This window comes from Rattus rattus, chromosome 14 (genome assembly GCF_011064425.1).
Source record: "Rattus rattus isolate New Zealand chromosome 14, Rrattus_CSIRO_v1, whole genome shotgun sequence".
NCBI classification, from domain to species: Eukaryota; Metazoa; Chordata; class Mammalia; order Rodentia; family Muridae; genus Rattus; species Rattus rattus.
The window spans coordinates 12,170,049-12,183,720 of NC_046167.1; the positions used below are offsets into that span (position 1 = coordinate 12,170,049).

General features: G+C 45.2%; 1 protein-coding gene across 2 annotated transcripts; it reads left to right on the forward strand.

Annotated features, from left to right (window-relative positions):
- The first annotated feature begins 260 nt into the window (after window positions 1-260).
- Nudt5 (nudix hydrolase 5) lies at window positions 261-13,668 on the forward strand. 2 transcript variants are annotated; one of them, XM_032885030.1, is made up of 9 exons: window positions 261-365; window positions 1,638-1,705; window positions 6,296-6,345; window positions 7,469-7,576; window positions 8,911-9,006; window positions 9,694-9,795; window positions 11,188-11,196; window positions 11,320-11,373; window positions 13,023-13,668. In XM_032885030.1, the coding sequence occupies exons 1-9, from the start codon at window positions 303-305 to the stop codon at window positions 13,130-13,132; spliced, it is 660 nt and encodes a 219-aa protein (XP_032740921.1). In that variant the 5' UTR covers window positions 261-302; the 3' UTR covers window positions 13,133-13,668. The 2 variants fall into 2 exon arrangements, with proteins under 2 accessions (XP_032740921.1, XP_032740922.1); XM_032885031.1 differs by lacking the exon at window positions 11,188-11,196 and having other exon boundaries at window positions 13,023-13,656.
- The last annotated feature ends 4 nt before the right edge of the window (window positions 13,669-13,672 follow it).

Below are 13,672 nucleotides of genomic sequence, written 5' to 3' on the forward strand. Positions count from 1 at the left end.
TAGCTGGGACTTTAATACTTGCTCACATTTAAAGGTAAATGGGACATAACAGTGTGGGACGGGACCCTGGTTGATGCAAGCTGAATAAAAGAATGGCTTTGAATTCTTGCCTGGGTGTCTGAGAGCCTCTGGATGCCTTCTGAGGCTGTGCTCCCAGAGAGGCCCATGATGCAGTGTTAGCAGATAATGGTTTTTAACTAGTAAGTCTTTGGATGACCCATGGTTGCGGGAGCCGGAACAAACCTCTCACTTCTTGCAGCTTGGCCTTCCACCAGAGGACTGTGGAGACCCAACAGGTTGAAATGGAGGCCCAAGAACCAAAAGACTCTTCTCCCCCCACCGAGCAGCGCATTCTTTCAGAGGAGGTGGGTAGAGTTTGTTTCCTGCCCTTCCCTTCCCCACAGAGCAGCGAGGTTAGAGAGAAGACACAGGCAGTTTCTCACCCTGTGTGCACGGGGTTTTCATTCTTGGAAAGTCTCACATGGTTTTCTCTGCCACTTTAAGACTAAGCCACACCGTGCTCTTGTCTTAGCTCAGTGGTTTATCCATCTTATTGCATGTATTAATGAAATTGACAGTAAGTAGATCGCTCCTGAAAGAGACATTCTCTCTAAAAATTGCCCTGGATAGAAAAACAAATATGTAGTTTTGCACATGATATGTGGTTTTGAGGTTTCATATTTAGTAATTACATCTTAGCTGTCTGTCATCCTGGCATAAAGGTTTCAAATAGTAAAAACTTAAATTGTTAATTGTAGCTCAAATTCCAATGAGTTCTAGAACTAATGTCTGCCTCTCCTATGTTATTGAGTAAAGCTTTTAGTGTCTTTTTCTCTCAGGAACCAATTGCTGTAATGAATAAATTATATCTCACCTTGGGACTCTGGCCCTTAACACTTTCCTAGAAACCTTTTTGATTTAGAACTTTTCCATGTTGTCTGTGAACAGATCTGATAATGATTAGATTGGTGTTAGCTGGGGGTGGGGGGCGGGTGAGAAAAGGCTTCATTCATAGAGAAAATCTCCTCAGCTCAGTGTGGAACCTGCCGTAGGTGAGCCTGCCGTAGGTGAGTGACCATCCCAGACTTCCCCATGTGTGCAGAGCACTTCCTGATGCCTGTCTTGGATTGGTTGGGAACTTGGGAGTCAGAAAGAAAATCTAGTCTTTGATTTATTTTCCCCGTGGTCCATTGTCCTAATAAAATCTTACATCTGACTACACAGAAGGATGGCCAGCCTTGCACCCTCTCTGACCCCAGTCAGAACTTAGCCAGCTCTCCCACCCCTTACCCTGCCTGCCAACCTCTCTCTCCAAGACCCAGGAGTTTCTTAGGTTTTTCAGGTAACAATGCCTGTCAAGCCACACCTGCACCAATCCCATCTTAGACTTTAACACTTTCCCTGTCTTGACTCTACCTGAAAAACTCAAACAAAAACCAGAAAAATGAGACCCACCCTCAGGAAAACAACTTTGGATAATTATTCCAAGCTAGAAACTTGCCCATAAGTTCTAGGGAGGGAAGCAAATTGGGGAAGGAAGCATAGAGAAAATTTGAAAGAATACACTTTATGATTTTCAAAAAAGACCAACTTGATTTGAAACTTTCTGACCTTATAACTGTCTGCTTTTGTTTTAGTTGATCTCAGAAGGAAAATGGGTCAAATTTGAAAAAACAACTTACATGGACCCCACCGGTAAAACTAGGTAAACGTTGTTGTTCTTTTCTGTCTTTGGTTTTCCAGGTCTCTGAGTGTGAGCACCGGTGTTTCTTCAGGAAGCTCTGTTTTAAACACAGACTCGAGGGCAGCTCTTACTGAAATGTATGGGTCACTGATATTCTATGAATAGAGTCACATGTGGGTTAACTATTTATAATGAATTACAGTTGTTACTTAACTAGTCTGCAATCTAATTCGCTCCATTCTCCGTTTATAGTGGACCTAGAATTTGTGATTGTGGCTTGCCAAGCTCTAGAATATTCTTCATCCTAGAGTTCTTCCTTCCTTTGCTTTCTTCAAGAAAAATCGAATGTTCAATGTCTAAGTTAGAAGAAAAAGAAAACAAAACCATTGCTGGCTTTGAAGTAAAACATAGATGTTTATACCTTTCTTGGAAATGTAAATTGGAAAAATATTCCCCAAGATAGAGTAACATATCACGATAATGAGCTCCATTTCTGGGAAACTAAGCATCCTGACATAGAGAACGTGAGTTGGGGCACAGCTCCACAAGAGTGGGAGAACGCTATCTATGCAGCACCCACTCACCCACAACAGGGTGTCAGATCCCCTGGAGTCAGAATAAAGCAACTGGGAGCCACCCTGCATGGGCGCTGGGAGCCAACTCTAGTCCTCCTCAAGAACAGCAAGTGTCCTTAACCCCAGAGTCCTCTCCTAGCCCTGATGAACAGCAAGTGCCTTAACCCCAGAGTCCTCTCCTAGCCCTGATGAACAGCAAGTGTCCTTAACCCCAGAGTCCTCTCCTAGCCCTGATGATCAGCAAGTGTCCTTAACCCCAGAGTCCTCTCCTAGCCCTGATGATCAGCAAGTGTCTTTAACCCCAGAGTCCTCTCCCAGCCCTGATGAACAGCAAGTGTCCTTAACCCCAGAGTCCTCTCCCAGCCCTGATGAACAGCAAGTGTCCTTAACCCCAGAGTCCTCTCCCAGCCCTGATGAACAGCAAGTGTCCTTAACCCCAGAGTCCTCTCCTAGCCCTGATGAACAGCAAGTGTCCTTAACCCCAGAGTCCTCTCCTAGCCCTGATGAACAGCAAGTGTCCTTAACCCCAGAGTCCTCTCCCTAGCCCTGATATATATGTGCTAAGCTGCGGAAAGTGGTGGATCAAGGAAGGCTAAAGGGGCAGGGCCTGGTAGTCCACGTGTCCAATCTCAGCACTCAGGAGATAGAGGCAGGCAGCTCTCTGGAGTTCAAGGCCAGCCTGGTCTATATGAAGTTCCAGGCAAGCCAGGGCTACCTAATAAGACCCTGATGGAAGGAGGGAGCATACCTGCCTATAACTAGCTTTTCCTTCTGTTTTCCATTATTTCATTAAAGAACTAAAAAGGAAACAAAACCAGTGTTGACTATTACATTAAAAAGAAGCTATGGCTACAGCTCAGTGGTCTAGCACTTGTCGAGCATGGGCGTAATCCCAAACGCCACAAAATTAAATAAATAAGTGGAAATCACTAGGAAAGGAGGAATGTATTAAATAGGTTTACTATTTACTACTCACTGAAATGTGTTAAGAAATAAAATAGAATAAAGCTGAATTTAGTGTCCTGATGTCACACCAAGCCATTAGAAAAAATCTTATTTGCTACACAATCATGGGAGAATCGTGTATGGTTTTTTTTTGTGAGAGCAAATGCATTTATCATCAAGGTGACTGCATGGATTTGTTGATTGGAACACATTTTGATTGTTTCTGCTGAACTAGCACAGACCTTAGTAAAGCCCATTACTAGAGAGAAGGGAGACATTAGCAGGAAGCAGACAGACAGAGCTAAGTACGAAATAAGCAGAGGATAGGTGTGAGTCCAGGTCAACCAAAGCTGCAGCGAGTCCAGCGTGTGCGGTGTATTTATTTATACTGTGGAATGTTTAGTTACCAGAGCTCGGCATAGTGAAATGGTTTGGCTCTGTTTTTCCTGAAAACAGAGTTTATAGCACAAAATACAGACTTTATTACTAAGAAATTAATTCAGTGGTTTTCAACCTGTGAGTTACAACCCCTTTGGGGGTCGACCAGTTACACTGATATTTACATTGTGGTTCAGAACAGTAGCAAATTACAGTTATCAAGTAGCAATGAAAATAATTTTATGGCTGGGGGTAACCACAACACGAGGAACTGTATTAAAGGGTGGCAGTGTTAGGAAGGTTGAGAAGCACCGCTCTAAAAGGTATCTTTGAGTCACACCCAGCTCTTTCCCTGACCAGCCCTCAGGTATTTATTAATCAGTCTAAGTTACCGTCCCACTTAGGACTACTGTTGCTGCAATGAAACTGCAGGACCAAAAGCAACTTGGGGAGAGGGGGGAAGGGTTTATTTACTTGGTTAAGCCGTCCATCATCAAAGGAAATCAGGAACGTGGAGGTAGGAGATGAAGCAGAGGCCTTGGAGGGTGCCGCTTACTGGTCTGTTCCCCATGGTTTGCTCAGCCTGCTTTCTTACAGGACCAAGGACCACCAACCCAGGGCTGGCCCCACCCACAGTGGGCTGGGCCCTTCCCATCAATCACTAAGAAAATGCCTACTGGCTTGCCTATATTCAATCTTATTGAGACATTTTCTCAGTTGAAACTCTCTGGTGACTCTAGCTTGTGTCAAGTTGGCATAAAAGTGCCCAACACAGTCATTGTGGACTCTTTTTTCCCCACAGAATTCCTATATCTAGTTTTCATTCCAGAGAATCTAGGCTTCAATTCGGGAATGAACTTTGAAGTCTAAGTACCACGTTTGCTCTGCCTTCCATATATAACCCTTCTTTCTGGTCATTAACGAAGGCCATGCACAGCACTGATAGCTCTCAGCAGAAAGTCAAGCTCTGAAGATATGGCTATCGACCATGTTTTATTAATGTGTAGAAGTCCGTTATCTGTTACTTCGAAGCAAAGCATATGTTTACAGATAAAATAACCAAAGAATGATTTGCTGCTGCCTTGTTCGTGGAAGAAGGGTAGAGAACTAACTCTAGACGTGCTCAGTTCTAGCGTTCCATCCTTACTCTTGCCTTTGAGATGGGATGAGTTGTCCTCTGCTGCTCCTACCTCGTGCACCAGTGGCTAGAGGTAAAAAGCTGCCAGGGATCCAACAAGAAAGCCAACAATGGAGAAATTGAAATGGAAACCCCATTCTAACACTGGAAGTGATCTCTCCAGATTGTTTACTCCTGACTGCACAAAGAAGGAAACCGTCATGGCCTTGGGTTCAGCTAGTGGAGGAATAGAGACTTAAGGTCTTGCCCCCATAAGCGCACATGTGTTGAGTCCTAGGAGAGTGGCTGAGCTGCCTGGGACGTTGTTGTGTATCTCACATGTGTGTCTGTTCGACTTTCGTAATAGATGGCTCATCTCTGCCTATTGCTTGACCTCAACCTGTAATGATGCTCCTCTCTTTGTTCTCCTTATTCCTAGTGTTTGGGATGGGACCTTCAGTGCTTTGCCCAGCACTGTCTTCAGTCTTTAGGACTAACCTTAGGAGGCAGCAGAGAGAGCTGTGGCAAAAGGTGTTTTGTGTCTTGTGGTCTGTTCTACTGATTGGAAACTGCTTGTTGGTTGGGCTTCATGCTACTAACAGGAGTGTTAGGCTGCTGTGAGCTGTCACAGTAGTCATGACTTGTCGCAGCAGCTCACAGCACAGAAGTCTGGTGGGTTTGGTTTGGTTTGGTTTGCCTGTAAAACTTGGGTCTTTTCTGAAAGGTGTCAGATCATAATCCTACCTTTAGAACATAGTCTAACCATGGATGCTTGGCCACCTCCATCATTCCTGTAGCAATGCTCCTCCCCACCCCCTGAGAGATGAGAACTAAAGGTGGGGAATTTCTTGTTACTCTCTCCCACTTTCCAACAGTGTGGTTCCCCCTGTAACCAAATTTCCATGTAATTCTGCATGGCATTCCTGTAAGAGCAGGCAGACTAGCAGAGGCATCACCAAAACCTGACAACAGGCAGCCAGGAACAAACCTGACACAAAGTAAAGCCATAGAGGGAGCGAGACTGTGACACCCAGCACTTCCCGACTCCTCTAGGGACCTGTCTTTTCCTCATATATAAGGCCACACTCATGCAAAGAAAATCTGAAGTCCTCAGATACGCAGGAAGGCTCTGCTCTCTTGAGCTGTGCAGTTTGTCACGTATTTTAAACCTGCATAGATGCAGTGGCTCACGTTGTGCATGGCATCCTTTGCTCTTGGAAATGCATCTGGAATGTCCCTGGGGCAGACTGCATCACTGTGGAAAGGCCTAGACTGAGGACCAGCTTCTGCTTCTCACTGTAGCGTGATGATTCAGACCTGTCCTGAGGCTGCAGTGACCCCAGGCAGTTTCTGCTCAGCCGCTCTTGCTTAGATGGTAGCCAGAGGCCGAGGGGGAGAGTGTGGACGTCCTCTGTTCACACGGCTACAGAAAGCACAGTTGGCTATTTAAGTACAGATCTTTACTGTGCTCTTGGACCACTGTCCTTAGCATATCTGCATGCCTTGCATCTATGCCGTGCTGACAGTCTACAGAAACCCAAAGAACACTTTCCCTTTGGCACTAATGACTTTTTTCTTTGTTCTCTGCCTGCATAGAACCTGGGAAACAGTGAAGCTTACGACCAGGAAGGGAAAATCTGCTGATGGTATGACTATTATCACTCTTTGTGAAGGAAGTTAGTGCATTATAAGATGGCGTTTAAGCATAGAGCTCAAAGCAGAATTACCCTCACAGGATCCTTTACGGGCGACTCTCCTGTTTTTACAATGCTATGTTTCAAAGCTCTCTGTGTAAGTCAATTCTAGAAACAGTTTTTTAAGGAAAAATATGTTAAGCTTTATAGCCATCTAGTCGGTATACTCTGAAGCCAGGCTCCGTGTCTGGTGTGTAAGATCCCTGGAGTCCCTTGTACTCTGAGTGTGCGTGCCTTTGGGAGTGAATGGCCTCCCCGCTGTCATGCTTCAGTTAGAGGGAAGAGAACTGGGAAAGGGGTTCAGTTCAGCTCCCCTTCCTTCCAGGCAGAAGTGGCTCAGGTGCCCCAGAAACATCCTGGTAGCCATTTGTTGTCTGGGGAAACTGAGCTCTGAGCTGCCTTTCCTTTCGTTTTTCCATGTGGTTTGACTTGTGTTTCTAGGAAGCAAGCAGGTGCTTCACTGTAGCTGTTCTCACCTGGCAGGGTTCACAGACACAGTCTCTCCTTTCTGTCTGGCTTTATCTTAAGGCCCAGTTATTTGGAGGGAAGAGCGTCTGTGGTAAAGCAGCAAAGGCATTGACGTAGACACAGTGGATCTTGGCTGCCGCATGGGGAGTTGGGGCCTCCCATCCTCAGCCCTGGGTGACCTGCTTGGTTTCCACTTCAGTTTCGTTTTTTAAGAAATTATGTCTGGGTCTGGTGGCGCATACCTGAACTCCTATATTCTTGGGAGGCTGGGGCAGAAAAATCATGAGTTTCAGTTATTCTGAGCAGTAAAGACAGCATAGTAAGAGTATGTAAAATAAAAAGATGAAAGGAAAGCAATATTGTGACAATTAAAATGAACTTTTCATAATAAAAAAGTCTCACAGAGTGTTACTTTTTACATTTTAGAATGAAAGTAGTTTCAAGTTTGGCGGCCAACACAGTAGATTGTTAATTTTCTTCAGAGCAAATTCAGAGTGATTCAGATGCACTGCCTTCAAATCTAGGGTTTATGTTGGATTGCTGTGAACAGGCTGCTGGCCTGACTGGCCTTCCTTAAGGATTCCACAGCTTCCTTTCTCTTTGACAGCCGTGTCAGTCATACCAGTTCTGCAAAGAACACTTCATCATGAGTGCATTGTCCTGGTGAAGCAGTTCCGGCCCCCGATGGGCGGCTACTGCCTGGAGTTCCCAGCAGGTGAGGGCTCCGCTCAGGTCCTTGGCCTGAGACTGGAGGTCATGTTGCGTATGTCATCTGTCCACGTGGCTGTCGATAAATGATGCTCCTGTCCAAGGCTAGGGAAATGGGATGCAAGCCAGGCGACGTGAGTTTCCATCCCTAGAATCCTGTGTCAGCCAGGTAGGTGTGGAGGCGAACAGGGAATTCCAGCCCTGGACGGTAGACAGGGGGGCTCTCTGGACCAAGCTGGCGAGTGAGTCCAGCCATGTCCGTGAGCTCTGGGTCTGACTGAGAGATCTTGAGTGGAAGAGTGACTGAGGAAAACTCAACATTCGTGTTCCACGTGCATACACACAGATATATAAGAAGAAGAAACGCTTACTAAGGCTCCTTCAAGCCCCTGGCCACGTAGCCTCAGTAGAGCTCTCAAGTCTCCAGTACTTGGTGCCATTCACTTACCAACGGGGCTCGCCTTCCGCCACTAGCAGTCTGCACGCTCAGGAGTTCACAGGAGTGCGTGCTTCAGACTCTGAGTGCAGGGCTGCAGCTGGAAGACACCTTCATCTACCGTAAATGCATGGGACAAGAAAATTCTTGATTGTATGTAGAGGTATTTTTTAGTTTCACTATAATTAAAGAAGCCATCCAGAATTTGATATACGGTATTATAACAATCTATTGGACTGTGCCCATATGAAGAGATTAATAAACCCCATCCTCATATCTGATGCAAATGGTGTACTTATAAAGCCAGGTTCATGTAAGGTTCAGGTACAGTGTTTACCCAGAATGCACAAAGCTCTGGGCCACATTCCCTGGGCTACAGTGGGAAGGCCCGGCCCATGGCAATGCGCACTTAACTCTTTCTCCCTTGCCCTGTTAGCAAGACGGAAATGGCACTGAAAGTGATGACCTACATTTTACTTGTTCTTTACCTGGCTGTGTTCAGGAAAATAAGCCCGAGTTGTTACTTTCCTCATGCTTGGTCTATTTGTTTCCTGACATGACCATAGTATGACCTGGTCCACACCCTTGGGACACTGCTGGTTCTTCATTGTTGGGCCTCAGTATTTTTCTATGAGGAAGGAAAGCAAGTACACTGTCACCATACAGAAAAAGGAACCCAGAGTCAGCCTCTTGTACTCTAGTCTCACAGCTGGCTCAAGACCTAGGCCTTTTGGCCACCACTGAATCCCCGTTCCTTACAGTGCTGTCCCCTTGCACAGAATGTACTTGAGATGTTCATGAGAAACCTACTTGGTGTGCAAGGGTCACTTTGACTCTTGCAAGTCAGCGCCTTAGCAACTGTCAGGAAGATGTTCAGGGACACTGGCTTCCCATCTGTCCTCCAGGGCTCATCGAAGACGGGGAAAGCCCAGAAGCGGCTGCTCTGCGGGAGCTGGAGGAAGAGACTGGCTACAAAGGTGACATTGCTGAATGCTCTCCAGGTCCGTATCCGTTCAGGAAGTGTCAGCTTCTTGAACATTAAAAAGGGGGTTCTTTATGGTTGGGACGGGCAGAGAGGAACCAGGGACTTGGGGGTTCTTTATGATTGGGTGTGGACAGAGAGGAACCAGGGACTCGGGGGTTCTTTATGGTTGGGGTGCAGGCAGAGAGGGACCAGGGACTTGGGTTGGTGTCCAGCCAGGCTCAGTGGCACATGTGTAATGTTAGTCCTCCAGGACAGAGACAGGAGGATTGAGAGTTGGAGGTCAGTGTGGGATGTACAGTAAGACAGTGTTTCCATACCCTTCCCTCCAAATTGAAAAGGGAGAATTCTCCATCTGGGAGTGGACGTCTCTGCATGGGAGCAAGTTAGGACCTGAAATTGGGAAATGATGAGACCAGGTTTCCTGAGCATGCACAGCCAACCTTCCTCCTTCCTCACCTCGCCTGTGCCATACTCGCTGGGGTCTGTCCTGGTCGGAACCGTCTGAACCCTCAGACTGCCCAGACATGATTGCGGACTCCAGGGAACTTGAGAGCTTTTCAGTACATGTTCTACAGTAACGTCTTCTGAGTAGATTCCATGTTGAATGAACCCTGAGCCCCACCTCTTCAGGGACAGTTAGTGACACAAGCACAGGGACTGGAGCCCTTGTCTCATTTCCTAAGACCGCTGTCACTTTTCACAGCTGTGTGTATGGATCCAGGCTTGTCAAACTGCACCACACACGTTGTGACAGTGACCATCAATGGAGATGACGCAGGAAATGTAAGGCCGAAACCCAAACCAGGTAAGGGTGTGGTGGGTGCATTTGAACTGGCTAACTTACTGTGCAGCGAGGGGGCACTGAAAGCACAGTCTCTTCCCACAGCTTCCTGGGTGCTTGCCCACCTCAGTGCTGGGTAGGTGTTTAGCATTCTCTGCATTACTTCATTGGCCTTTTAAGTATTTTTAAACGTTAGACTACAGAAATTATAATGTATTATATACATTATCATGTCCTGGAACTCACTCTGTAGACCAGGCTGTGAGCTACAAACCCAACTACAATGTGAGGAACTTCAAAAACTGTGAATTTTGTCTTCATGTAGAAGAATAGCAGATGTTAAAGGGCAGCCTTCATTGAGCCAAGTTTTATATTTAAAGAATTTGTAAGGTTATTCTTCGCACTAGATTTACTAGCAAAGTAGAGTCCAAAAACATTAATATGTTGTCCGTTCCCTGTCCTTTCTTCCACCCCTTTGAATGTGGATGGGTGGATTTTCAATACACACACACACACACACACACACACGCACACACACACGTCCCTCAAAAATTTAAATTTTGTAATGACAAAATTGTGAGTTTAAAAGTTAGTCCTGCTTAATCATGTCTGAGTGGTAACTCTTGTCCTGTTAAGTCATCCCTGCATCTGTTTCATTATTTCTGTGCAGCCAGTTTTAAAGGCTTGGTTGTTTAAACTAAAAATGTTCATAAGATGTGGAGGACACAGGAGCTTCTCAAAAAGTTAGAGAATTGTGTAGGATCTAGTCTTTGCAAAAGAAATAACCTAAAAACACCTGAGAGCGGGAGACTGACTTTCTAGTCTCCTCACTCACAGGAGCCAGTCGAGGCCAGCCAGGGTTCTCCCAGCAGACGGTAATGAGGCGTGCGATTTTGATGCATATGCTAGGGAAGGCAGCTGCGTTCTAAGGGCAAATGTGTGACTCTGCTGATGCCACGCACCTAGGATAGACAGGCACTCACAGGACAGAAAGTGGAGCTTGCAAGGATGAGAGTTACTGTTGAGCGAATTCCATGTTTAATAGTTTTAAATGCAAAAATACTCATAAGACATGAAAGACATTTAGGAGTTCCTCAAAATTTTAAATTTTTGGATGACAAAACTCCCTTAATCCTGCTGAAGTTTTATTTAAAAATGGTTAAAGTGATAAATTTTGTATTGCGTGGTTTTCCACCAGCGTAAATGTAGTAATGTATAGTATAGGATATTCTTAAAACTTTCTGTGAAGAGTCTGATTTGGAGAGTAACAGTTGAAATTAACTGGACTGTGATGTATTTAGAGATCATAGGATTCTGTTGGACTGTTCTAGTCTTCATATGACTTGCACTGAAGTCTTCAGAAGCATGCCATAGCAGGGCGTCCTAAAATATAAGCCTTCTTCCTCCTTCTTTCAGGGGACGGAGGTACGTTACTCGGCTCCCAGTGGCTGGCCTGGGATGGTGATGGAGTGGTGACGGCTGCACACATGGGCTGATGGGGTTTGCTGCTCTTCTTAGCTCTGTTTTCACTGCATTCTGTTTGTTTAGAGTTTGTGGAAGTGATTTCTTTACCAAAGAATGATCTGCTGACGAGACTTGACGGTAAGCACTCTCAAGGTTCTTACCCATCCTTCTCTTGGTTTCCTGTCCCCGTCTCTGTTCACTTTATTCCTTTATCTTTACCTCAGTAATCTCAGACACCTAACAACTGTTGAAAACTACTGTTGAACCATGCTAGTTTTCCTCTTCTCCCCCCCACCCCCACCCTCACCCCCCAGAGCTGAGGACTGAACCCCAGGGCCTTGTGCTTGCTAGGCAAGCGCTCTACCACTGAGCTTAAATCTCCAACCCCAAGTTGTCCTTTTCAAGTGATACACAGTTCAAAAATTTTATGAAAAACATCCTGTGTCAAGGGAAGGCTTTAGTAGGGTCCCTTTTAGAACTTTCCCCTTAATAATAGTAATTATTTTCCTGCTTTCTAGCCAAAGTGCTTAGGACCTTTAATCATTACTAGAGCACAGCTCTGCTATGCTGGAACATTACACATTCCTGTGGAGAGTCAAATCTTACAGCAGCTGAGGAATCCTGCAGTTCCTCAGCACATGTGTGACTATGAAGGTGATGTAATGAGCCTGGATCAATCAGTGCTCATTTGGTTAGGTCACCCATCACCCCACAGAGATGATGATACAGAAATCCTGTTAGATGTCACCAGGCCTTCCGTATGGAGAGGTGACATCACCAGGCCTTCCGTATGGAGAGGTGACAGCAGCACTGCTCGGTGCTCCTCTGTGCCCCAGCTCTGTAGATCTGTTCATCCGTGTGTGAAGCAGCAGAGCCTTTGCAGGACCCCAGGTTTTTATCAGTTCCACTTCAGGAGACTGACAACTTATTTTTTATGTTTGTTAAGTAGTTACCGTAGAGACTGACACAAAGTAACGAGGTATTTGTTGATCTGAAATGCCGAGAGCAGTCCATGATTCCCTGCCCCACCAGTGGGCAGTGGGCTTATGGCTTCACTTAAGCAGAGAGCTCTTATTTTGAAATGTCTATTATTTGTTTGAAAAGTTAACTATCTTTCAAACTATGATTTTTATATTCCTACACAGCTTTGATTTCTTTTCATAAAACTAGACCTAGGGTAAATTAATCTCGGTACCTAAAGCCAAATTAAATGCATCATTTATTCAGAAAAGCCATAGCAACCAATGTTATGCAGTACAGTCAATGATCTGACGGCCCTGAGGTGTTTGAGCTCCGCCATGGTTATCATTTATCGGCCACTAGCCTCTCATTTTCCTAAATGTAATAGATGTTTTGTGTAAAGAATATCCTTTTCAAAAATTCTTTCTCTATTCACCTGACTTCCCTTCTGGTCTTCGAAGGGGATACTCGGCAAGCAAGAGCACTTTACCTAACTTCAGCATAATCAAAATAGACTAATCAATACTCCATGTTAGTCTGTAACAGAGTAGCAACCAACACTCCTGCCAGTCACAGGTGGGTAGACATGAACCCAGACTTGGAGAATCATTCAGTTGTGAACGTCTTTCCAAGCAAGCACACTGGGCCAGTGTGGCTGAGACCTAGGCCCGATTGTCATCTGCTGTGTTGCTGCTTTTACTCCTTTACTCTAATCTTAACGTTAGTGTGTCCCCAGCGTCTAGTATTAGTGACTGGCATAGTGTGACAGACTAGGCTCTCCTCTCACTGTCTCTGCTGTCCCTAAACTGTCACCTCTGCTTCTTTAGCTTTGGGTGCAGAAGACCGTCTTACAGTGGACGCCAGGGTCTACGCCTACGCTCTGGCGCTGAAACATGCCAATGCCAAGCCCTTCGAAGTGCCCTTCCTCAAATTTTAAGGCCAAGGAGGACACTGGCCATGCTTTGTAAATGAAACCGTGAGGCCTTCATTCTTCAATGTATTCAATTAAGTTTAATGTAGATCATAAATCGGCTTTTTCATAAAATAAAAGCAGCACAAGACTGCATGTGGTATGGAATTATAATTACAGAGAACATAACCTTCATTTAAACTTGTTAATACTCATGGAAATGACGTATAGTTAGGTATGTTTAAATTTCTTCTACCTCACCTGGCCTAGAAGGTGAGGGTATTTCTCAGGAATAGACTCGAGCTCCAAATTAGGTCAACTATTTCTACCCTCAATTCCTAAAATAAAAATTATGCACTTAAGTCTGCAGATAGCTATTTATTAGACTCAGTTTAAAAATTAGAAGGTTGGGTTTTTGTTTTGAGACAGGGTATCACTGGGTAGCCCTGGCTAGCCTGGAACTTATTTTGTAGACCAGGCTGGCTTTGAACTCAAGAGATTCATCTGTCTCTGTCTCTCCAAAGTTCTGGGAATAAAGATGTACAGCACCACAAGTGGCAAAATAAG

What these genes read in the sequence shown, in the direction of transcription:
- Nudt5 (XM_032885030.1), top strand. Translation starts at nt 303, where the DNA reads ATGGAGGCCCAAGAACCAAAAGACTCTTCTCCCCCCACCGAGCAGCGC. An exon ending in GAAGGGAAAATCTGCTGATG is followed by an intron (nt 6,346 to 7,468) that starts GTATGACTATTA and finishes TCTCTTTGACAG; the next exon opens with CCGTGTCAGTCATACCAGTT. An exon ending in CATTGCTGAATGCTCTCCAG is followed by an intron (nt 9,007 to 9,693) that starts GTCCGTATCCGT and finishes CACTTTTCACAG; the next exon opens with CTGTGTGTATGGATCCAGGC.